Genomic DNA, 24,810 nt, shown 5'->3' with positions numbered 1-24,810 from the left:
CCACCGTCATCATCATCACCACCACCACCACCACCACTGCATCTGTCCTCTCACCCTCCTGGCCCTCCTCCCCCCTCCCACACCACCCTTCTCTGGTACCTGATTCAGCATGCTCCGGCATCTGGTGAGCAAGATATATGCACATGTAAGTGATGTACTCCCTTCGAAAATAACCTACTGACACAAGACCAGGACCGGAGAGAAGGCTTCTGAGCTTAGGAAGGGTGGTGCTAGTGGAAACAATGAGAGAGTGATTGGTTATATCAGACCGGATCAATAAACCTATCAATAATTGTAAAGCACTGAAACCGACGATAAAACTCTTTTTAATAGCACTTTTCATTAATACTGCCCGGGGCTCTTTATCATCCCTAATACAGCACACCTAGTTCTAGTAATCAGGCCCTGAGACGCAGTTCTTGAGCACTGAAATTAAGCACTTTTTGCCGTCCCTGTGGAGTTAACGGGACGCGCGCGGTGTCCGCGGGGGATTTAGCCTGAGACCGTTTTGGGGGGTGGGGTGCATCTGCTTCCGCGGGATAAGCGCCCGTGGTCTTCGAGGCATGAAAGACGCCCGCGCCGTCGGCCATCCTGCAACAGCGTCAAGATGAGCTTCCTGCTCGATCGCAAGTTTCCAGTAGTATGTCGAATCCGCAGGAAATACACCTCGGCGCGTTCCCTCAAGCTATGGCCGTCGCAATACATAAACAAAGACAAGGCAGAGACGCCACAACGGCTCTCTGATCTTCTAGCTTGCTCCATTCCTCCTCTCGACGACCGTTCCTCCTCCCGTTCACCTCACTCGTCATCTGCATCCACCCTCCAGGCATCCAAGTACGACATCAAGACCGACGTCGAATATCAACTCTATATCATTCAGTACTGGGAAAAGCTCAACTCGTTGGCTGGTTATTCTAGAAAGGTTCTAGACTTTGTAACGGACCACCATCCTCCAAGCCAGCCTATCACCAACTATCTCGATCTCAAAGACGTTTGGACGCCGATTATGTCTTTTCCCGTGGTTGGATGGAAAGAGCGATCAGTCCAGATGCACATTGACCGCTACCGGCTGGGTCCCGCTCATGTGGTGTTAGGTCTGTCACTGGGGCGCAGTACTTCATTGAACCCGAGTTCGCCGTCTCTGGAGGGGCCTGCGACCGCTTGATCTCAGCCAGGGTTTCAGAGCCAGGGTTGTCCTCGACACCAGAGCTCGTCTCTGAACCAACTTCCCACAACGTCCACTCCCTAGAGATCAAACGATATCCGGTTATCGACGAGTCGCAGCGTCAATACGCGATCTACAAGCAATCGGAGGGAGTGGATACCAGTACTCTGCCAAACGGCGATTCTGTGGTCTCTATACCCTTTAAATACCCTATCTACGCCGTAGGAGAGTCCTTCAAGAGAGCTGGCGCTCCGCCGAGCAAGTTGGCCCTTTGGGAGAATGTATATCTGCAAGTACGTCTGTATCTATTCCATCATGCTGTGTCGCTAAGCGGCATGTTAGGCGTGGAAGTGCCTCGTCCAAGCGAGTCCTTGGGGTTCTTTGGCGTCCGATCGCCATTTCATTCCTATTATCCGCGTTGGTCCATCGACGATGGCTGTGGGAAATCGGGTACTGGTGCGTGTGGCGACTTTTTCTCCGCAAGAATCAAGTCTAACCGCATGGTAGAGTGACAATTGGTCACTTGCATACGTAGGGCAGCACATGCTTCGCATTGCTGTCGAGCGTCACGGGCCCTCCAAGGAGGAGTTTTCCAACATTGACTCCGAGGTCCAAGCGTGTCTCCTCGAAACCTTTCATCCTCTCATCACGATGTTCGGAAACCCTGTTCCACCTCACGCACAATTTTACACTGAACGCGGCACGGGTACCAGCAACCGCGGTAGTCGTATCAAGACCACTAAAACGAAGAAGGGTAACAAAGTATCGAAGCCGGTGAAGGCTTCCGAGCAAGCCAAAACGCTGAAGGAATCCAACGTTCCAGAAAGATCCGAGAGCCTTCAAAAGCCCACGGGCAACCATCCCACCAAGTCTAAACGTGTTCCTCCAGCCTCTTCGACGAAACAGCAAAACACGACTCCGTTGCCAGACAGGGACGAGATGACCGCCGTCGAAAGGGACTCAGGGTCGGAAGACATCGTGCCGCAGCACCGCGAGGAACCACTGACAATGCCAATTGTCATACGAAACCGTACCGAGGAGTTTCGCTTGATTGTTCCGCCGCCGAACCATCCTGAAGTTGGCGATGTCATCAAGCTTACGAATAGGATCGGCAGTGGAGTTCTGGGGACGGTGTATCGCGGCAGATGGAATGATGTTGATGTTATCGGGAAAGTGGTGGCCATAGGAGACGAGGAGGACGCAACGTCGTTGGAGAAGGAAGCTGAGGTCTATCTGGCCCTCCAGGAGCAGTGGGGACGAGCCGTACCATCATTCTATGGCCTTTTCAAAAGCCGACATCGTCTTCTGCTTTTACTGTCCTATGAGGGACAACCGGTCAGCAAGCATGATCTCCAGAAGTAAGTCTGTTCATTTCTGTATTCACCGAACGTCATACTGAATACGAGATGGTCCTGCTGTCTGGAAAGTCCTACGGACAATCCATCGATTCGGCATCGAACACAACGATGTAGCCGAACGAAGCGTCCTCAAGCGCGACGATGCGTCGTACTGTATTATCGATTTTCATCAAGCGACGTTCCACGCTGGAATCGCCTGTAACGGTCACCGTCCGGAATTGCGCTTGCATCGACCGCCTGAACTGAGCGGTGCCGATGAGGATTTTGGGTAATATCGAGAATCGGGCCACTTGGGGAGCGCAACGGCCGCAAGAGAAGCAGGGATGGGCGCTTAATTGTCGATGCCTCCGTGTTTTCGTCAGGAACACGTACGTGCCTGACAATTCCCGCTTTGATGTCCTCATCTCTTCCCTATCCATAGCCAACCATACTCGCATTCCGCAAGAGATGCTGAATAAGCGGTTTCTTTCCTTCTTCATCAGATGAACCCAACCGATGGGTCTATTGCCCTGCGGCGAATCGTCGTGCAGTGTCCGCCACTTTTCAGATGCAGGGAACTCCATGCGTGGCAAGCGACACGACATGTGAGTCTTGCGGGATGGTTAGATAACACTGCTCAGGCATCTGATTCCTGTGTGTAGGTACCAGTGATCGAATGGCTACTAGTCCGTTGGGCGTAATTCACCGTCGAATGGTTAGCGTCCATGTCGGTTGTCGAGGCCAAGCCCTTCCCCCGCTTGCGTCGCAGATTCACCTCCTTCAAGTTGGACAATGCCTCACTGACCCCGGTGTATTCATGTGAGCGCCCCTATGATATTCTTGTCCTGCTTCCCCTGGGGAATGGCTTGCGGGGTGCAGCCGCAGCAGGATCTGTTCTGTTCAAGTTCAATACTCGTGAGAGCCTAATTAATGCCATGTTTTAGGGCCCCCTCAGCTTATTAAAAGGATCATTTCTCTCCCGATCAACTGGTACTACTGGCCCATCCAGGACCGCATAGCAGTCCCCTCATCAACAAATATCCAGCAACACCCAGCAGCGATCAACCATGGCGACCGCCACCGTCGATTCGGAGCTCATGTACCACCAAGTAGCGGCGCAGCCGTTCCAAGTCCTCAGTGGGGCGCCCTTTTCTTGTATCAGGGATGCTCAGGACCGACCCCTCACGTTGTCAGTGGGTACGGACAGCTGCTTGTACGCGCTCAAGGCCGATCCCACCTCCGAGAACGAGCACATCAACATCAACGTCTCCTCTCTCATTGGTGCCACGAATGCAGTAGCCCACTTTGGGGTTTCTCAGGATGTCAAAACCAAGGCGGTGTACTTAGTCGTGGCTACCGCAGCGCTCGTATACGTGCTACCGCCCTTCAAGCCGGACGACTTGGTGGCAGCAAATGCATCCACCCTGTTGAAGCCGCTCCCCTGCACCCAGGCACAGTCTAGTACTGAGAAAGTGACTCGGATCCTGCTGGTAAGTCTGCCTTCCATGTTTTCCCCATTCCCTCTGACCTAAGTCGTTCGCCTTCCTCCACAGGGCGACGTGATCACCAGTGGCACGTACCCGCTCGCGATCGCCGCCTTTACAGACGCGGCGGGCAATGCGGATATTGCACGTGTGCTAGTCTCCGGCAGCACGTCTTGGGCATGGGACGGGCAGCTTGGCATGCCCGAGGAAGCCACGGGCGGAATGCTCGATTTGTGCCCCGGTAACTGTGCCCTTGGCGTTGGGATTTACTGCCTGTACGTCAACGCAGGCGTCACCAATCTCATGTTCCAGACAACTGAGGCCGGCGCACGCCATTACAAGTTCGACCTCCAGGTACCACAAGGTGAGGCCCACCCCCATTCTTGTAGGAAGTACCAAATCTCTGACACACGCACATCAACAATAGCCGCACAACGCATTATCACCTACAAAGAGTCGAACAACCTCACGCACTTACTTGTTCTCGGTGGAGGGCTGTGGCACATTCCGCCCGACCAGACCATTCATTCCGGGAGTCAAGCGACTCAGTTGTCATCTGATCCTCTCTACGCGACATGCGCCAAGCTTTATCTCTCGCAGTACGGCACCGACTTCAGCGCGTGGTTCTTGTCCGGCACCACCTTGGCGTACCAACAGGGTATTGCGGGCAGCGCAGGCATACTGGATGGCACCCCCGTCCCTCTCCTGAACAAGTTCTCAGGTCCGACCGCTAATTTTGCAGCGATCATCGACCCAACTACTGCCTCCCAGAGCCTGGTTGTCATGGACACCACGTCAATGCTGACAATAATGGAACAGCCTTCAGACACGTACGTGTGGAAGACCACACCTTTCCTCGTGAAGCAGCTTGACAAGGTCATCGACTTCAGCGCCTACACGAGCAGGGTGCTCATCGTCGACTCCCAGGGTTGGCCCCAAGGGAACAAGCCATTTAATATCAGCACCACAGCCGGTTGGTTAACAGTCATCATCAATGGCGGATCATCGCTGCTTGGAACGGACGCGATTCAGGTGACGACCGATAGCAATGGTGCTATCACTATCATCTTTCCCACCAGCGATCTCGATGCCTACGAGCTCCGTGTCCAGGATGCGTCTGGCTCTTCCATCCTTGGTGGTCAGACCTTCATATTTGATCCCAGCGACAAGGTCCAGACTAAGCTCAAAGCGATCACCACTGGAGATGATCTGCGTAACGCCAAGACTGCAGATGGGACGCCCATCCTGCAAGGCTCCACCGCCAGCCCGGATGATATCGACAATGCCGGCAAGTGGATCGGAGAGATGTCGAACCAGGCGATCGAGGCCATCCAGCTTGCACGCGCCCAAGGTACCATGCTGGCTGCTGACATCGATATCTCGGCCTCAGATATCTTTTGGGAAGGATGGAACTGGGTGTGCGAGACGGCAGACTCGATCAAGGACTTCGTCGTTGAGACATCCGGCGCGGCCTGGCACTTCGTCGTCACGATTGCTGGCAAGGTCTGGGACTTCATTCTTGATACCGCCGCAAAGGTTGCCAAGGCTTGCTCGCTCCTCCTGCAGAAGATCGGTGCGGCTTGGGACACCCTCGTTCAGTGGCTCGGATATATCTTTGACTGGCAAGACATTCTACAAACGAAAGATGCCATCAAGTCGATGGTGAATGGCCTCCTCACCTTTGGCGAGAACTACCTCAACAAGGAAGCCCAGCAGTTGGGGACGTACTTTGAGAATATACAGACTCAGATTAGCCAGTCGTTCACGATCGCTCCAACTGCGTCGGCTACACCATCCAGCCAAAACTTAGGAGGGGATCCGTCTGCGACGACGGCAAACAAGAGTGCTCAGACCTCGGCACCTGCAAACTACGGCAACTACCAGCTGGACCATGGTGGTGCATCCGACGCATCCATCCTCACCCCCATGGCCACCGATGCCTCACTCAGCAACTTGTATACTCAGAAAATCGCACCTCTCCTGAACCAGTTACTCACTGATGCGGAGAACATTGGCAGCCAGATCGTCAATTTGTTCAACAATGCGCTGGACATAACTGTTGCCGATATACAAGCTTTTGCACAGGTATGTACTGACTCTGCAGTAGAGGGAAACGTGACTGACAATTGACAGCAATTCGCGATCTCGTTCTTGCAGCTCATCAAGGACCTGGTGACCAACGTCATAGCGCTTGCTGCGGATATTGTCGGAGGTTTGCGAACCATTCTCAATGCCAATTTTCAGATTCCAGTCATTGGAGGCATTCTCGAGTCCTTCGGCGTCGGGCCTTATTCTATTTTGGACGTCGTTGCTCTTCTTTTGGCTATTCCTACCACGGTCCTTGCGAAGATCATCACTGGCAGCTCCCCAACCCTGTCATTCGCCTTCGACTACCAGAAGCTTGTGGATGGGACGCTTGATGGAACAACCACGAACTCTTTCCGTGAGCTGGCTGCATACGTTGACATCCCCGCCCAGTACATCCAGGGAATCTTGGTGAGTGATGTTTATTCCCTCATTCCAATGTCGCTCATCGCCATTCTTCACCCCACAGAAAGTGAAGGACATCGCCACCTCGACGATCCCGGCTGAAGGCGCTCCCCCGACTCCGCTGAGCTACTTCGGGCTAGTCAAAGACCTGGTCGTTAAAGGTATTTCCTATCCCTCTGACCGCGCCGTGCCGGGATGGGAATTCCGGTAAGCAGCATCTATTATCAACTTAAGAGAAAGCTCTCTGAAGTCCTTTTCCCGTGTCCAGTATCAGCGGGTGGAGCATGCTCATCTTCAACGTCGTCATGAAGGGTATATGCAAGCGGGCTGGCGTATCCGCAACCAAAGCGCTCGCTTGTTTCGACGCTTTCGTAGCACTTGTCAATTTCAGTCTCTCGCAAGCCTCGTACGGCATGCAACTCAATACTTCTTACACTGGGAGGAACGACGTCATCGCTGCGATGGGCGTGGCAAACGCAACGTTCCTACTTCTTGCGGGTGTAGGCTCGCCGTACGGCATCCTAGCACCTGACCCGATCGACAAGGCCATCGCGAGTGTCGTAGTCATGGGTGCCGAGGGCATCTCTTGCGTTCTGAAAGGCGTTAAGCAGGAGCTGTGCGTTGCGCAGACCGCTATCAACGTGCTTGATCAAAGCACGTGAGCGGATTAGGAGCAACACTTGATGGGCCTGATTAGGAAAGCTATGGATAAGTCGGAATGTACCAATACAAGCAGGATGGAATTTTATCGACTATCGATATGAGCAACTACCCAAGGTAGACATGTACATTTGCTCGAGAACAACTGTACTTCAACCGGCCTATCCAAAAGTTCCGAGGGTGTGGAGATTGTGTAGTGCCTGCCATGGCCGCGGATTAAACATACCAAAGGGTCAGGATACTATCGGATATTTGCAACAGTCGGACTATTCGACCGTCAGTGAGTACCAGGACTGCGCCGCACCTGAGAGCAGTTACATTCCCCTTTCTCCACCGTTTTTTGTGAGGGGTAGAAGGTACGCACACATCCAACTGATACACATAATAACAATCACGTGATGGGTCCCGGAGTGCCACCTCATCGGGGGCAAACCATCTCTTCCTTCCTTACCATCACTATCACTCATGCAGTCTCAAGCCTCCTCCCTCTCTACCTCCCAGCCCATTTCGCAGGGCACACTCGTCAATGAAATCCTCGAGTCACACCATGAGAAGGGCGCCACGACCAAATCTATGTCAGATGATTTCGGCACCCTGGAGGATCATGGCTACGTCTTTTCCCTCCACCCCGAAAACCCACGCAATGCGGCCATAAGCGAATACGCCCGGATCATCGCTGAACGCAACAAGGACAAGTACAAGGGGTGGCATGCCGCGGTGATTCCAGAGGGTGCGTCCCCTCCTCTCTCCTGTGACTTGTCGCATATGCTGACATCGGCTAGTGTCCCTCTGGCTAGAGGATGTACACGACACGTCGATGGAGAGCATGCTCGTCCTCATGCTTAACTGCTCTATCAACGTGGAGTGACTTCTGGTGCCAGACGTCCCACCTGGAGAGGAAAGAAGACTGATTGTTCCTGCGGATTTCCAGGATACTTGGGTGCACATTCGTAAGCATTAGTGTCATGTGGATGCACTGTACTCATCTGCAATTAGGTAAAATCAGCCGCTTCCCTGAGAACATCGAAAATCTCCGTGCTCCAAAGATCGAAACGCTCCTGCTTGCCGCCCAGAACCACATGGTGCCCCTTTTGCCCGAGGATGAACGCACGTTTGCTGCCAATGTACTGGAACAGGCCGTGCACAAGATAGTGGACGACAGTCACCAGCGTCTGTTCAACGAGCAAAATGGCCTTCCTACTGATTCCGTCCTCTCCACCCGTCGACAAGAAATTGCTGCTCGTACTCGCCTGTTGCGCAGCAACCGTCGGAGGATGTAGCTTGGGCCTGTTGTCGTTATGGGGCCTGCCCACCTGTCGTTACCTCGCGCTCACTCAATGACATGCCGTGTATCACTCATGTATGTATGTCATGTCCCTAGGTAGAATGAATATCGCTGTCTTTTCGGTTGTCTAATGATTCGCAGCCTTCAGGAGACGATACTGCTCGCCGTTGCTCACTAATCCCTTTCCTTGCTCTTCAAGACTCGCGCGAGGAGAGGTGGACTTCCTTTGGTTCTACCAAGGCCACGGTCAATGGGAGGCACGCGTGAAAGACAAAACACAAGGAAGCTTTGATCTCCGCTTGAGTCTCCGGCTTGTCGGTCCGCTTTCTTCTCCAATCGGTATGTTCCGGGGTCCTGGAGCATCCTGTAACCTGTGCAAAAGCGGTGCTTATCTCCCCCAATAGCCTCACGTTTGGATATCCTCGTCTCTATCTTCAGAAATTAAGGAACCGGATGCTGCATCATATAAGTTGCACCCAGTTCACCGCTTCTCATCTTATTCTCTCGTCTGTTCCCCCTCGCTCTCAGTGTTCACCCTGGCTCTCTTCGTACAATAACACAAATGGACGCGGAGAAAGGATACAGTAGTCAGCATCGCAAAGAGCTCCATCTGAAAGGACTGCCGCTTCTCGCTCTCGCCTGGCAGACTTTGGGCATTATATACGCAGATATTGGCACGTCGCCCCTGTACGTGCTCAACGGTATTTGGCCTAGCAGTGGAGGTTCGACTTCGTCAAGTATGCTCGTAAACTATCCCCTGACCCGTCATACGCTTTCAGATGTACCCTCGGAAGAAGACGTGATCGGCGGTGTTTCCGCTATCATTTGGTCTTTGACCCTGCTACCGTACGCTAACTTGATTTCCCCGTTAATGATCAGGTTTGCTAACCATTAACGTTCTTGACGCTGTATTCACCAGACTACTGAAATATGTGAGCCACTCCATAAACTCCCGTGTCGCGCCTTGCGTCTGATTGGGAGCCTTCGTAATTTGCCATTCTTTCTGTGCCACGGCACGTACATCTTCAACTCTCTAGGTTGTCTTTTCTCTGCAGTTCGGCACTGAAGAGGGAGAGGGCGGCCCATTTGCCCTGTAAGATCCCATTGTCATGACGGCGTGTTGCGTGGCTTAACCCGTTCACCCGCAGGTTTAATGGTCTTTTCCCGAAGAAGCAGTACGACGAAGATGAGGAGCGCGCTCTGACCGGCGACTCCGGCGTGCGCTCTTCCCCATCCTCGTACGGGCCGATCATGAGGTCATTCAAACATCCAATGCTGTTCTGGGTATGTTGCCTGATTGTCTCTTATTGGGTGTCAGACAGATGACAAGTACGCAGTCTCTGTTCGGTACCGCCTTGACCATGGCTGATGGTATCCTCACACCCGCTGTGTCTGTGACGTCGGCTGTCGGTGGAATTGCTGTTGCAAAGCAGTCGGTTTCGAACGACATTATTCCTATTTCCATCGCGTTCTTGGCTGCCCTCTTCCTGATTCAACGCTTCGGTACAGCCAAGATTTCTTTCATCTTCTCCCCTCGTACTTCGTTCCCCTTATCTGTGCTGGTGCCCTGCTGATAAATATCCCAGTCACTGTGATTTGGCTTGTCCTGATTGGGGGTTCTGGGATTTCCAACATCACTCATTACCCTGGCATCTGGCGTGCATATGACCCTTCGCGCGCTGTATTGTGGTTCGTCCGTACTGGTAACTACGACTATCTTGCCGGCGTTCTGCTTGCGGTGACAGGCTGTGAGGCCATGTTCGCCAAGTGCGGTTTTTCCAGTTGCATAAATTATGCGTCCCTAATTCTGGCTTGCAGCCTTGGCCAGTTCAACCGGGCCTCTATCCGACTGTCCTTTACCAGTGTAACATATCCTTGCTTGGTTCTCGCTTATCTCGGTCAGGGCGCTCGTCTCATCACTGATGGCGAGAATGCCATCCAAAATGTATTCTACAACACGATTCCCGGTCCGGTCAACGGCGGCCTTTGGTGGTTCACCTACTGCTTTGCCATCTTCGCTACCCTCATTGCCAGCCAAACTATGATCACTGCGATGTTCAGCCTTGTACAACAGCTTATCAACTTCCACAGCTTTCCCCCGTACGTTTCTATGTCGCTTTCAGCTTCTGCTCCTGACGTGCCGTTCAGTTTGCGCATGTTGTACACTTCCGATGTTGTTCAGGGTCAAATTTATATTCCGACTGTGAACTGGACTCTTGGCGCCGCCACCATTATCCTCGTCGGTGCATTCCAGAACCTTACCAATATGACCAACGCATACGGATTTGCGGTGTCGACTGTCATGATCGTCACATCTTCTTTGATCGCCGTCCAAATACCTATGGTCAAGCGCCTTCCTTGGATTCTAGGTGTCATCTTCTTGCTGTTCTTCGGCTTCTTCGACGGTTTGTTCTGGGGTGCTTCCCTCCGCAAGATCCCCCTTGGCGCTTACGTTCCTCTCGCCATCGGTGTCGTTCTGTGGTCTGTTATGATTTTTTGGACCTGGGCCAAGGGTCTAGAGGACCAATTCGATGGCGTCAATCGTCACAATCTTCGTCACTTTATCGTCAATGCTGCTCACTTACCCCATGGTAACGCTGGTGGTAAGGATGACAAGCTGGGCAAAAGCACGGCCGTCAATTGCACCTCTACCACAGCCACGCTAATCCAGGGCAGCCACGCTGAGGAAGTGGAGCCTTCGACCGAGGATGACGTGTACTCTAAGGATGGTGGTGAGGGCAAACCCGACGCGCTCTATTTGGTCAGCGAGGACAAGACGTATGTCCGGGAACTCAGCCGCGTCCCCATCATGGCCGTCTTCCATAAGCTCGCTGGCGGAAAAGGTGTGCCCCACACCTTCTACGCCTTCCTGAAACAGTGGCCTGCTCTTCCTCGTGTTGTTGTTGGCGTGTTCATCTGGACTCTGGAAAACGAGCACTGACATTGTCTTGCAAGGTCTTCCTGAGTATCAAGGTTCTGCCTATTGGGCACCTCCCTGTGGATGAAGAGCGTTATGTGATTACTAAAGTTAGGTCGCTCAAGGGCTTCTACGGTGTAACCTGTACGTCACTGGTTTTATTAATCCGGATTATTGTTTTCTGACATCCTGCTCAGATCAGATCGGATTCAGGGAGGATTTCAACGTCAAAGTTGACGAAATCGTTGCCGGTCTCTGTGCTGTCGAGGCTCGTTATGCTCAAGACGACGAGGAAGGGGAACGTGTCGTGCGGGAAATTCGCACCGCCGCAGAGACTAGCATTACTCACATGTGAGAGATACTTCCTAGTGCCCTATGATAACCCGTGATTCTTTTCCCAGCATGCCGAACTACTGGGTCTTCAGCAAGAAAATCAACGCTGGGTTCATCACTCCTGTGATTCGTTATATCAGGGCCTTCCTGATCGAGGGTCTGTACCGTCAAGTTGCCCAGACTTTCCCTGACAGTGTCCTGTGGCGGGGCCATCAAGAGGAGATTATCCGCGTTGGTATTAACGCTGAAATCTAATTTGAGGAGGATCGTCTCTCACAAGTCTTGCCGTGATCCTCTTCTAGTATTTTTTAAAGAAAGCAGTAGCTCCGATGTACTGCAGGTAGTGTGAATTATGCGTTTTGTGCTGTGGGTGGTAAACCCCGGGATGTTCCATACATGAGAATAGTCGGATAGGTTCACTCTGCACACGCTCGATCCGACCCTCTAATCTGCCTTCTAACTTCATCGCAAATCAATATATGGGACACCGAACAATCAGTGCATATACTGAGGGCAGAGATCCTCTAGTTACTACGTCCATCGTGGGACAAACAACTCTTGGCCTTGCAGCTCGTTCCGTGGGTTCCACTTCAACCTACTTTCGCACCTGGGCGGCCCAGACCGGTCAGTCCCATTCCTGCCAACCTCAAACGGCCACTGTTTCAGCGCGCAAACCTCGTCCACCCCACACATCGGACGGCAAATCTGCCATTCTCCCCAATCCAGCCATTCCAGGAGTTCGTCGACCTTAGAGGACCAAGTTGTGAGTAACTGGAATTGGTGGGCGATGGGAAAGGACTCGGCTGTGTATGCAGTTTGGAAGAGGAGTAGGAGGACGCGGCAGATCTCTGCGTGCGTTTGTGCTATCGACTGCTGGAGGAGTCGTTCTTGGGCCGTGAGCTCCTCCGCATGAAGGTGCTGAGTGTGTGCCGCCGCGCATCGGGCGTGCGTGGTAGAGAACCAGGAGTTGGGCAGGTGACCGGAGGGGTAGAGCGTTACGGAGGAGGGCGAGATGTACGGGGCGAGCATGGTCAGTATCTGCTGGCGAACGTCGGCTACCAGCGCGCTCAGACTCTGATGTCGGTCTTCTTCGGGCGTCTCCGTGGTTGGAGGGGTTGCGTCTGCGGCGTGGAGGAGATGTTGGAGATAGGGCAGGCGGTCAGCATAGCGCTCGCGGAGATTGCGCATCAGCCCTTCCCAGTTGACCTTGCCTACTCCGGCTGCGACTGCGGGCCGGCGAAGGACGTCGGTGAGGTCATGCATGAAGAGCTCCACATCTTGGGAAGAGATGTTCAGCAGCCTGTGCATCGCCCTATCTTGACCTCTCCTGAGGTGAAAGAGGCTTCTGTACCTCGGGTCGTAGAAGCTGAGCAGTTTGGAATAGTCTATTCTCACCCCGGGAAGGGGGACGACGTTGTGCCAGTTCCCGGCGGCGAGCGCTTCGGCAGCCAGGGCATGGGGAGAACGGAGGGATCCTGCCCATCCTGCCGACGCGGGCGGTGCGACGGGAAGCACGTCTATAGAGGAGATTAGGGTGAGCGAAGATGAGAAGTTGCAATGCATTATCTCGCTAGCATATCATCAGCCTCGCTTGAGCACATGCACACTGTGAACAGAGAGGGACGTACAAATCGAATCCCATTCGGAGGAAACCGTCCAACTCGTTCGCCTTCGCCCACTCGCACAGCTGCCCGATCCTCACAAACGGGTCCCAGTGCCATTCCCTGCTCACATTACCGTATACCAGCACGTCCTGGCTGTCCAACGTACCTGTGGGGATGGGAGCAGCGGAGGAGCCGTCGAAGTACAACAGCCTTATCGGGCGGGAGGGGGTGTAGGTGTACAGTTCTCCCTGGAAAGAAGCGAAGTAGAGCGCGTGCTCGAGGTCGAATGAGAGCCATTCGGCTCCTTCTGGGGGGGTTTTGGGAGAATGGTTTCCGTTCCGCCCGTGATACAATAGAGTGCCCGGTGAGACGGTAACAGGTACGACGGTATGCCCTAGGTCCTAGTCATGGGACGCGTAGCGGGGAGGAAGACAAGAGAGGCACACCATTGCGGTGGTAGGTATTAGGCCAGTGCTTGAAGAGGGATACTGCGGTGTCATAAATGAGGTGTCCGGTAACATCTGGGTTTGGAGGGTCGTCCCATCTCGGTAGCTGCGTATCGTTCGCAGTCGAGAGTGGAAGCTGCTCTGCTTGTGAAATCCCTACAAGAATAATCAAGCCAAGCAATGGAGATATGTTCATATTCTATGACGGGGATATTGAGGATGTACAGCTAATATCAATGTAATGTGTCGTGCAGATGAAAAGAAAGGGAACATTAATTGCGCCTTCTCTTGCACAATAAGGTGAGCACACAGCCCGGAAGTTCCTCGGCAGCTCGGCCATCCCTTACAAACCATTAATATATTCTTTTCGTTCATAACGCTGTTTTGCCCAACCTTTGCTGATAGAACTCATCTGTGCTGTCATGCTCGACTGTCAATCGCCGGGCTGTGCTCGGTGCAAACGCGCTGCAACCCCAGGAACCTCGAGCTCTAGATATCTATCGTTACCATAATCCACTGGCCATCGATGAAGCCGGATGCCGCTCCAAACGACAACAAGTGAATAATGGACCCGCTGGTCTGACGGGGACAATCGTACGGTTACCGATATTGAACCGAGCTTTGCAGGTCGGGCCGGGCACCGGAGGGGAAGAGTAATATTACATCGGAGCGTTTCTGATCAAGCTCTTCGAATTGGATTACCGCTTCCATCCCAACTCGAGATCAACATGTCTCCCGTCCGATCAATCACCCCCCGTGCAGAAGAACTCCAGACAGGCAAGCTCTCCGCTTCTAACTTCGTACTCGCCTTGCAGATCCTGCAGGCCGACGGGCTCCTCGTGATCAAGCATGCTGTCGATGAGGAGTACTTGGACCAGCTGAATTAACGGATGATGCGGGATGCGTGGGAGCTCTGAAGCGCTGCTACCGCGGCTGGGCAGGCGCCGGACATCGACTGTTGGCGTAGGAGACTAGAAACATACAAATCGATCCTCCGTTGGAGAAGACTTGTTTTTTTGAAGACTACTTCATGAACTCCCTTGCCGTATGCGTGACCAGCGCATACCTAGGCGGCAAGCCCCAGCTGACGTTCAACTCCGGTGTACGTCCCCGTCGCACGCACGCACTGGTAGTTGCTAACTTTGGTGGGCGCTTAGAATGTGACGATGTATGGCACACGGGCGCAGGATACACACTCTGATTTTGGGAATTATGGAAGACTTGGAGGTGATGGTTGATTGGGTGCAAGGACACTTCTCTCTAGTTGTTGTATGCCATTAATTATATTGGGATAATGTGGGGAAATGACGTAAGTGCGGAGAGTTAGACCCGGAGCCGAGTATCGGCGGTAATATTATTATCGACCAACATCAGTGGCCGGTTATTCCCTGTCCTCCTCCTCCTCCTCCTCCTCCTCTACTTCTCTTCTTCCCTCCTTGCACACTCTGTACGCCTCAACTCCCTGGTCTGGCTGACATGGCACCAGCACATCCCCATCCCCGTCCAGCAAAGTCGCTTCTAGAGCTCCTCCTCATAATGTGCCCTCTCGTAATCGGCATCCCTTGGCTCGCTCTACATATCCACTACACGTGCGTACTACCCTCAAAGTTTATTCAGAATTTCTCACCCTGTTATCTGCGACAGCCTGCCAGAGCCTATAATAGAACAATACCACCCCCTCACCGGCACCCCCCAGCTCTCGGAACACCATATCCTCAATACAGCGCGCTATCTCTCCGAATCGATCGGCTATCGCACCGTCGGAACGCGCGAACATGCGCTGGCGGACGTTTGGATGAGCGAGCAGCTTCAGGAGGTGCAGAGCTTATGCGAAGAGGAGGCGTCTCGGAGAAGGGAGCGGGGTGAGGGAGGGGTCGAATGCGAGATTTGGAGACAAGAGGGGAGCGGGAAGCATCGGTCAGTCTTCCTTCCCTCATACGCCGCACCCGGAGGACAAGCTGACGGATGCGGCGAAGATTTGACCTCGCCCATCATAGAGTGTACAAATCTTACCATGGGCTGACGAACCACATTCTGCGCCTCTCTGCCAACACGACCCAGTCCAAAGCACATGCCGTGCTGGTCAACTCCCACTTGGACAGTACGCTCCCCAGTCCCGGTGCAGCAGACGACGCCGTCTGCGTGGGGGTGATGTTGGAGCTTATTAGGGTGTTGGTCCACGGTGGATGGTCGGGCGAGTGGAGCATCATTTTCCGTAGGTGCCCTGCCCACGAGCATCAGAGGCAACACTGACCCGTGAGCAGTATTCAACCATGCCGAAGAGTCGCTGCAAGATGCCTCGCACCTGTTCTCAACTCAACATCCCCTAGCGCCCACAGTACAGGCAGTGATCAACCTCGAAGCAGCGGGCACCACAGGGCCGGAACTCCTCTTCCAAGCCACATCACAGGAGATGATCGCTGCCTACTCCCACGTTCCCCGGCCGCACGGCAGCGTGCTCGCCAACGACGTCTTCAACTCGGGCATCATAATCAGTGACACCGATTTCGGCCAGTTTGTAAAGTATCTGAATGTGACGGGCCTGGATATGGCCATTGTTGGAAATTCGTATTTGTATCATACGCGCAAGGTCGGCTCCCCGCCTTCACGCCGGGAGGTAGACGGCTGACAACCGACAGGACCTAGTGGAGAACATCCAGCCTGGTGCAGCGCAACACATGGCGGAAAACGTTCTCGCACTACTGAACTACCTTACCTCCGCCCGCTCCCCCCTCCCCCACCTCACAGAATACACCGCCCCCGCAACGGTGTACTACTCGCTCCTCTCCTCCATCTTCTTCAGCTACTCATACGACCTCGCCCTGGTCATGTCCGTCTCCCTGTTGTTCTGGGCACTCGCGCTCGCCCTCGTCACCACCCGGGACTGGACCGTCGTTCCTCGCGCTTGGGCAGGCATCGTCGGCGGCATGGCAGGCGCACTGGGAGCTGCGAACCTAATGGCTTATTTCTTCGCCTCCATCCTTTGTAAACCCCTCAGCTGGTTCGCCCGCGAGTGGCTTTGCATCCTCCTCTACGCCCCACCCGCCTTGTTGGGTGCGGTCTTCGTCCAACTACTTGTCCATCCACCCCCTGCTCGCCCCCAGATAGAGCACCAGTCGCTGACCAGCCTGATGCTCTTTTACTCCTTTGTAGCATTCGCTGGTCAGATGGCAGGTATCGGAAGCTCCTATCTCTACTTCATAAACGCACTCTCTCTTTGGGTGGCGACGGCGCTCAATGAGTTGCTGGTGAGGGTGCTCAAGCACGAACCTGGCGATGTGAACCACTGGACGTACGCGGTGGGCAGTGTAATTCCCCTCATTGCGGGGAGTGAGGCCCTCGGTGAGTTCCTAGACATCTTCGTTCCTTTGGTGCGTTTTCCTGCTATATCCTAACTCTATGCTGATTGTTAGCCCCAACGCTGCAGACCGGCAGACTGGGCAGAGACGCTCCCGTAGAGCACATTATAGCATCCATTGTCTCCTTTCTCACATTCTACATGGCCCCCTTCGTCCTCCCTTTCGCGCATCGCTTCGGCCGCCCAGCGCTGCGCACTATCACGCTCGTTCTGCTTGGGGTGTCCGTCGGTATATCCGCCGTGTTTGCTGCTCCAGGATGGAGGGAGTTTGATCGACAGCATCAGAATCGGTTCTTTGTAGTGCATATCGAGAATGTTCGTCTTTCATACATGTCCTGCACACCCAATATCCTCTGTGCATGCTAACCCAGATGCACAGATCACGTCGCACGACTACGGCCTGCATGTCGCTACCCTCAACTCGGCCTCGGGATTCTCCGAGATTGTCAATTCGCTCGCTGGCGATTTCGCGGAAGTGAAAGGCGTACCAAGGCTGACCACAGAGCTGGGCGATAAACTTGCGTGGGACGTATTCCATCCCGTATCTGATGTGCGTATTTTTTCTGTATCGTTGCTCGGAATCTAATGAACTGGTGTGATAGCTTGTGACCTCGTACGCGATGGACCTCTCTCCACCAGAGGAATACGTCTCTCACTGGCGGCAAGAGTTTTCAGTACACGCCCTGGACATCGTCCTCGACCCGCACACCGACACGCGCACTTTCACTCTACACATCGACCACCCAGGTCTGATCTGGACGGTTGTCTCCTTCCAAGCAGAAGTGTTAGAGTGGGACTTGCCGGACGCGCCTGTCGAAGGTCATGCACTACACAAGATCAAAGAAGCGAGCTTCTACATGGCCGACCAGTGGAGTATCCGCATGACGCTGAACGGTACAGCGCCTGTACTGGTGAACTTTGTGGGAATAGAAGAGAGAAGTATGTGGCCTGGGAAGAAGGCAAGGCAGGGAGAGAATAGAGAAGAGAAGCCAAGTATGAGGATGTTTGAAAGGTTGGAGACCTGGTTGGAGCAGAAAAGCGATGGTGGGATTGATGTGAACATGTTTGGATGTATTGCGGGTGCGGTGGAGGTGTGATGAGCAGGGACGAGAGCGAGAGTACATCTTCATACCCTCTAAAATACGGGCTCAAGCCTAGATTAGACTGTTGTACTAATGGAGACACAGACTTGTGAATGAAGTGTAGCATGGCTGGGAACGTGCAGCAGGTCCGTCTCCACCAATTTTGATATTGCTAATTATACCACCGATAAGATGTGCTGCGCGTCTGGCGTAATATTGAGAGCGCTCTGATAAAGACGGACAGTGATATATACGCTTGCTGGCGAACGTTCGACCGTGTTGTTCTCCTCGAGATCATAGAGAACGATGCTTGCTGGGCTTGTTGCGGTCATAACGGCGGTCGCATCCTTTGTTCACTCTGTGCAAGTGCCTCTCATTCAAACGACCAGCAAGGAGAATGCTACCTCATGGGACACACCTCCTAGCCCAGATGAGACGGGCCATCTGATATTCGACACCGTCGCAAATCTGCTCAAGCACTGGTCTAATACTTATCATCGGAATGGTGCTCATCTCTCATCACAGAAAGATGAATTACTGACAGCAGAGTAGGGCACAACGTCGTCCCCGCGGTCGTCACCCCCGGAACGCTCCTCTTCCACGGCAGGGGGGACAGCATGCCCCCAACAGTACCCGAATGGCTTTCCCTCGATGCCGAGCACTCGCTCCTGTTCTCGAACAGGGGCAACCAAGGTCACCTCTTCACATACGCAGCGACACGCCCCCTCTAAGCTGCTCTACTTCGATGGTGCGAGTGCGTACAACCTCAGATCAGGAACACTGGATACCCAGGATGTACTGCTCTATGGGAACGTGAGCACCGGTACGAGGTGGAATCCTTTTGGAAGGATAGTAGAGCTGTGTGACTGGGGAAAGCAGTTTGGCATCGACGGATTCCTGAGGATGGAGTTCGATTTGTGCGTCCCTCTTGCTCTTCTCCTAAGCCTTACTCACAGTTCTGCAGCGAGATCATGTACTGCAACTTCACAAATGGGATGGAGCTCATCTCCAGTGTCAATGTTGTTCCCTGCACGTGGGAGCGAACGCCATCTTCTGTAGAGCTGATCGAGCACCGACTGTCCGTTCCCACCATGGGCAACCCACCCTTGCCAGAGCCGACAGGTCCACCCCGCCGGGGCCCAGGTCGTCCAGACCGCAATCCCACCCCTCCCGAGCCTCCGGTAGGGTGGCAGGGCTCTCTCCGTACTCCTTCTCAAGTCACGTTCGAAGCTCTACACGCTGGTTACTGGCACAATTTCGCCCCTCTCACCGGGATCAAGCTGGAATATTGGGGGCTGACAACGTTCTACGACCCTAAGTATGGCAGCCTCGTGCCTGGGAGGTGGGGGTTGGACGCGGCACAATATAGGCTGGCGAATATCAGTGAGAAAGATGCTTCGGCATGGAAGAGGGAGCTGGAGGGGGTGCTCATTCGTCCCGAAACCGAAGGAAGCGGGATCGATTGGGGAAATATTATGCGGCATATTGTGGAACGACATGCAGATAGACTGGAGTTTTTCAGGCATCTGCTGCGGACCGCTACAAGGAAAGACGGGGGTGATCGGGTTACCCCGACGCAGAACTTGACCAAAATCGTGGAGAACGCACGCCTCCAAGTGCTGACGATGCTCTCCCCCTACCTGTCGCGCGCTGCCGTACCTCCCGGAAAGTCGGCCTCCAACGACCGTGCATGGCTCGAGCCAACGGTCTCCCTCTGCACGGGGAGCTTCACACAACACATGAACGTCTCCCGCTTCACTCCCCAAGAGCACGTGCTGAAGCAGGCGACGGACACAACAGCGCGAGAGATTTGCCGCACCCTGGGGCTTATATGGTTATCGGCCTTCAGCGCTGAATCCGTCACCCTCCCCTCCCAGCAAGAGCAGCTACTCAACTCCTGGCTTCTCGAGGTAGAAAGGCTCATGGCCTGGCTGGACTGGGCCGTATGGCTCCGGTGTACCCCGGTGTGCGGAGACGACGAGATCTGCTCACCTCCGCAGTGGCCGTTTGATGGTGTGCGGACGGGGGACGAGGGGAGGGAACCGCATTGTATTTCGAGGGTGGACTTCCAGAGGGGAGGGAGGGGGCCTGGTGGGCCCGATGAGCCAGAAAGTCCTGGTGGACCGGGAGAGCCACACCCACCAAGGGGTAGAACATGACTAGAGGATAAGAGGTGAAGTTCGCTATATGTTATCTCGGGATTATGAGGGGAATGCCGCATGCCGATTGATAAATTACACATGTTTCCTACGTTATACTATAGGCCCGGAATACACACGCTCCAGCGCCCTTCTCCAGGGCTCCAGCTCCAACATTAGTACACAATCTTCCCTCGCCGCGTCTTCGACCTGCACCTGCCCTGACTCGTTCGTTCCCCCTTCAGCTCCTCGACCCTCCCCCTCCATTAGCCGCACCTCTGACCTCACAGACCCGGAAGCTACCGTAAGTGTCATGCCAGCACCGACGCACGAAGCCCAGCTATGAATAGAGTGGTTCAACTACAAGACCCCACCTACGGTCGGGACACAATCGCACAGGTACAACTAAATAGACGTACGTTTTTGGAATTCCTCCATCCGGTGCCGCGAGATGAACGTGCTCTGCGATACGTCTGCTGTGACAGCGACAATGTCAGGAAGCATAGAAGTCAGCGCCAGCAGGACGCTCCCCGAGCGCCGCTCGTCAGATGAGAGGCAGTCAACCGGTCTACTTTCGTCGATTCACGTCGCCTTCGAGGTGATCACGATTCGTACCGAGTTGACGATCGAATATGTGCCTGTCAGTAACCGATAAGTGTCAGCAGTCTCTCAACTGCAAATATACGTGAGTGGAAGTTTAGTGAGTGAAAAGAGCAGAACTCACCAAAAGTTCCACCTCGACAGGGTTTCATCGATATGTAGTTCTGAATACCGCGTCTTTCTTGAGTTCGCACCCCTTTGACACTTGCACGAGGACGCAAGCCTCGAGGCACAATTCCGCGGTCAAGCGCCCACAAGGAAGACATTCACTACGCGCACCTCATTGTTGGTCGCGTACATGCTTTTCTAGGCCTGATTTACCTAACGCGGCTTGGAAGTCACTCTCGGCAGCTGGCCAGTCCATCGATGGCCGGATCCCAAACTCGTTCTGCTGTATGGTAAGCCACAAAGCCATCCCGACGCGATGCTATGGCGTCTGTTTCTCCAATATTGTAAGTGCGGTGTTCACTTGTATCGAGGGTGCTGCATGACGTGTCCTTCCAACAACGAATAGCTAATACCTCGTATTTTCCTGTCGCTACACACGGAGCGAAATTCGGATGATCAAGATGCAGGTGCCGCTGTACGGAAACCCGCTGGAGCCATACTGCTGCCAGCAACCTACCAGTAATATTCGCACTGCAATGCACATGCACCGCCTTGCTATCTCCGTTTACCATACCTGTCACGCGAGCTTGTGTGGTCTCGGCTTCTTCATCCAACTCAATCTACTCTTCAGAACATCAAACAGACGCCGGGTGGTCTTGCAAATTGAGTGAGCCAAATATATACCCTCCCACCTTGCGCCTTCGGATCTCTCACTTCATATCATGGACCGGAATAGTCCATATAACCGCTGGCCGGAAATGCATGCTTCCTTCCTTGGTCGTTGGAGAACATATAAGCCGTGATCTTTGATACAGCTTCAGACTACGCCTGTTTGCCAACAGGACGCTTCGCCATCGTCTGCCAACATGGATGACACGGCTCAAACTCAGCTTGCTTTGTTACCGTCCCCAATCCGCACCGCTGTGCAGAATATCTTGAATTATCTTTCGCGAGCCGCTGAGACAGCTATTGGCATACCGCAGAATGATGTGAGCGTCTATCCATGTGAACTCAAACGAAGCTGATATGTTAGCTGTAGGAGGAAATCGTCCATATTACAGAACGACTGGACTACATCAAGCAGTTCCTTGGCCTTTACCCGGCCCATTTGCTTCAGTCGCGCGATAATAGGACGGACACGAGCAATGCAATTTCACCAAAATCAAACATTCGCCCGCTTGAACCGGAGGAGCAAAAGGACCTCCTTCACCATCTTACTCGGTATGTTTTACCTATGATCATTTGGGTGACAGCTTCCACTGAACGATGCCTGTTCTGGATAGAGAATTTCAACGGATCAACGATTTGATGGTGAAATACCGAGATAAGCGTAGCACTGCAACTCGGCGAATGGCCTTCCAACCCGAGGCTGCCGTACTTGTGAGGAAGATGAAAGAAGCAAGCGAGAGAGCCTCGACATACCTTCTTGTATGTAGGGACTTACCCCCCATACGTACCCAGCTGACCCACATGAACCAAAACAGGGCATGGCATGCTACCAAATTCTGTGTTCCTTTTCACGGAATGATCAAGATGTCAGCCATAACCGTGATGGTTATCTTGCGAAGGTCTACAAAGTGGTTGATGCAGATACAACTGGAGACAGGTTTTCTCGCTTCGAAAATTTCATTTCTGTGAGTATATTACCTCCACACAGCACTATATCCGACCGCTTTATTGACGGGAATCACAGTTTCACTATCGTGATCTTGTCAGACATGGACCTCACGCGATGCGCTCAAAGCCAAGTCTGGATACTCTGTCCACTTGGGAGCCCAGGCACAAGATTCCCCGGCAAATTTCAGCTCCTGGTGTTTCATCCCGCGCGCATCAGTCCTATCTGCCTACTACGAGGCCTGTCTCAACAACTCCGGCTGGCCGGAGCATAACCCCCACCGTCAAGGATGATCTTCACACGCGCTCCTTCCGTGGAGGAAGAGGTCGGGGTCGCGGCCGTGCTCGGGGAAAGGTCGTAAACTCCCACAATAACAGTCAGGCAACACCAACAGACGTGGACACGCCCAACATTGCAGAACAAACGGGAGTGGATATCCGTCCTGCACCCGTTTCTCAGTACGTCCTGGTTCCTGACATATGTCTCCAAACTGATGTTGCAATTCAAAGCAAGGAATCTGAATCAGAGTTCGGTTCTCCACTGCCTCAGGTGAGCACGTCTCTGGTGCCGATATGCAATCCTCGACTTGATAACCTTTTGATTTCTGTCAGATCACCATGTCAACAACCGCACCCCTGGTTCCATTTCTGGAAAACGAAAGGTTCGACGATGTTCACGCCACCAGGAATTTGGGTATACTGGATGCACACAATGACGTCCCCTCTGACAAAGATCCCGTGATACACATGGTTCTAAAGCACATGCTTACGCCAGGCGGGAAAAGCAAAGACTGTTCAGAAGAATGTGAAGCATTTGCAGCAACATACAAAGCGTGTATGACCTCGGAAGTGATGTTTTCGCACTTTTTCGATGTGTCTTCTACTCTCCTCGACCGCGTGGGATCATCCGGTCTTCCGTCGTACGTGCGCTCCGTCTTTGGAAGTTCTTTTCTATCGCTCAACCGCTCAAGCAGAATATTGAACTTTGTTGTCTATTGGTTGTATCACGTCCAAGTTGGGGTGGAAGCGCGTGACCTTCTTCTGAGAATACAGAGCTTTGTGTTGGGAATACAAGACTTTGTGTCAGGCGAGGTGACGAAATCACAGACACTAGCAATCCTGCAGGTTTTGCAAGAGCTGCCGTTGAAGAAGCCGAGAGTTCTGAAGCGCCGTATAAAGCCCTCCACAAAAGAACTAGAAGACTTCGAAGCCATCCAACTGGCCGATCAACTTACCATACTCCTTAGCTTGGGGTTCCGGCGGATCCAGGTGAAACACCTGATTGCATGGGTCAGCCCCGAGGAAAAGTCGGAAACAAACCCGGTCAACAAATTTAAAGAGGTCTGCGCCAAGGTAAGAGTGACTCAAGCTGAGTACGAAGGATCTAATTGTCTGGTCAGGTACAATCATGGGTAAAGGCTGCACTTCTCGGATGCAGTAAGGGCAGTTCGGGAAGAGAAAGAGTCAAGAAGAAATTTCTATATATTGCCCAAGTAGGCCCTTCAATTACCGAGAACGGCGACTACTGATGTCAAGCAGCGTTGCCTAGAGTCATACAATCTTGCAGGCACAGTTTCCATAACCTCTACGTTGCTGCAACTGCAGGAGGCTGGGGAGATAAAGCTACGCTTCACCCGTGAGCAGGAAGGACATCCGATAAACGGTCTTGTCGCTCCATCACCTGGTGAGGAACTGTACTGGAACGCGCTGGCCAGCAAGCCCGCGGACACGGCCTGTGTGCCTTGGTTAGGTAAGCTGTCTTTGAGGTACCGGCCTCATGCTGCAGAACCGGCAGTAGAACTAATCAGTGACAGATCCTCATGAATCTGGGCTGCAAGAGGCGGGTGACGATGTGCGCACTGCCCGCCCCATCAGCATCGCCAACCACAGGGCTCTCTTTATGGAAGCGAAGAAGCTCATCGCGTACGGAGCGAAACAGTATGAGGTGCCATTCAGCCTCCAGGACATGAGCTACCTGGAGTTTCACTTTAAAGTATCGAGTCAGGACTTGAGGGATGAGGTGAAGAAGGGTGAGCTCTGTACAAACGGTCTCAGACTCTCTTGGTGGAAGCCAGACGATCGTACGAGGCTGCCTGAGGCTGAAGCTACTTAGAGAATATGAAGACATAGTCTTGTACTCGGCACCTCCCAATAGGGGCGGCAGGAGTAGGTCTGCTGGAGGGGGAGTC

The 24,810-nt window shown here is 53.4% G+C and overlaps 6 protein-coding genes across 6 annotated transcripts; 5 read left to right on the top strand and 1 right to left on the bottom strand.

The window, feature by feature from the left end:
- Positions 1-607: 607 nt before the first annotated feature.
- On the top strand, positions 608-2,527 carry DACRYDRAFT_109191 (uncharacterized protein; the record flags this gene model as incomplete). The annotated part of the gene is made up of 4 exons (XM_040768835.1): positions 608-1,008; positions 1,095-1,458; positions 1,508-1,621; positions 1,673-2,527. The coding sequence occupies 4 exons, from the start codon at positions 608-610 to the stop codon at positions 2,525-2,527; spliced, it is 1,734 nt and encodes a 577-aa protein (XP_040627369.1).
- Positions 2,528-3,569: 1,042 nt separating this feature from the next.
- On the top strand, positions 3,570-7,138 carry DACRYDRAFT_109190 (uncharacterized protein; the record flags this gene model as incomplete). The annotated part of the gene is made up of 6 exons (XM_040768834.1): positions 3,570-3,992; positions 4,056-4,350; positions 4,414-6,071; positions 6,120-6,482; positions 6,541-6,683; positions 6,745-7,138. The coding sequence occupies 6 exons, from the start codon at positions 3,570-3,572 to the stop codon at positions 7,136-7,138; spliced, it is 3,276 nt and encodes a 1,091-aa protein (XP_040627368.1).
- A 520-nt stretch (positions 7,139-7,658) lies between these two features.
- DACRYDRAFT_95672 (uncharacterized protein) lies at positions 7,659-8,513 on the top strand. The gene is made up of 3 exons (XM_040777310.1): positions 7,659-7,866; positions 7,919-8,086; positions 8,133-8,513. Exons 1-2 carry the CDS (start codon positions 7,710-7,712, stop codon positions 8,002-8,004), a joined length of 243 nt encoding a protein of 80 aa, XP_040627367.1. The 5' UTR covers positions 7,659-7,709; the 3' UTR covers positions 8,005-8,086; positions 8,133-8,513.
- Positions 8,514-8,983: 470 nt separating this feature from the next.
- DACRYDRAFT_54704 (potassium transporter) lies at positions 8,984-11,926 on the top strand (the record flags this gene model as incomplete). The annotated part of the gene is made up of 12 exons (XM_040775281.1): positions 8,984-9,143; positions 9,201-9,267; positions 9,341-9,353; positions 9,459-9,514; positions 9,570-9,705; positions 9,759-9,957; positions 10,008-10,188; positions 10,240-10,521; positions 10,570-11,323; positions 11,377-11,482; positions 11,536-11,689; positions 11,740-11,926. 12 exons carry the CDS (start codon positions 8,984-8,986, stop codon positions 11,924-11,926), a joined length of 2,295 nt encoding a protein of 764 aa, XP_040627366.1.
- A 339-nt stretch (positions 11,927-12,265) lies between these two features.
- DACRYDRAFT_40821 (uncharacterized protein) lies at positions 12,266-13,818 on the bottom strand (the record flags this gene model as incomplete). The annotated part of the gene is made up of 3 exons (XM_040774492.1): positions 12,266-13,241; positions 13,300-13,669; positions 13,722-13,818. Coding segments are annotated over 3 exons (1,443 nt in total), but the record flags the coding sequence as incomplete, so codon positions are not given.
- Positions 13,819-15,197: 1,379 nt separating this feature from the next.
- DACRYDRAFT_16916 (uncharacterized protein) lies at positions 15,198-24,734 on the top strand (the record flags this gene model as incomplete). Its single annotated transcript, XM_040771243.1, has 27 exons — positions 15,198-15,310; positions 15,339-15,638; positions 15,719-15,936; positions 15,986-16,311; positions 16,361-17,063; positions 17,135-17,394; positions 17,459-17,629; positions 17,682-18,170; positions 18,286-18,307; positions 18,844-18,915; positions 18,937-19,078; positions 19,126-20,309; positions 20,425-20,603; positions 20,751-20,939; positions 20,965-20,984; positions 21,210-21,297; positions 21,850-21,996; positions 22,047-22,228; positions 22,291-22,435; positions 22,576-22,641; positions 22,701-23,080; positions 23,132-23,171; positions 23,234-23,541; positions 23,596-23,974; positions 24,022-24,114; positions 24,161-24,371; positions 24,436-24,734. The coding sequence occupies 27 exons, from the start codon at positions 15,198-15,200 to the stop codon at positions 24,732-24,734; spliced, it is 6,726 nt and encodes a 2,241-aa protein (XP_040627364.1).
- Positions 24,735-24,810: the final 76 nt, after the last annotated feature.

The sequence above is a fragment of the Dacryopinax primogenitus genome (genome assembly GCF_000292625.1).
Source record: "Dacryopinax primogenitus strain DJM-731 SS1 chromosome Unknown DACRYscaffold_13, whole genome shotgun sequence".
Classification (NCBI taxonomy): domain Eukaryota; kingdom Fungi; phylum Basidiomycota; class Dacrymycetes; order Dacrymycetales; family Dacrymycetaceae; genus Dacryopinax; species Dacryopinax primogenitus.
This window is presented reverse-complemented; position numbering and strand designations above follow the sequence as displayed.

Coding starts and splice junctions, on each gene's coding strand:
- DACRYDRAFT_95672 (XM_040777310.1), top strand. CDS start 7,710: ATGTCAGATGATTTCGGCACCCTGGAGGATCATGGCTACGTCTTTTCC. Junction 7,867..7,918: donor TGCCGCGGTGATTCCAGAGG/GTGCGTCCCCTC, acceptor GACATCGGCTAG/TGTCCCTCTGGCTAGAGGAT.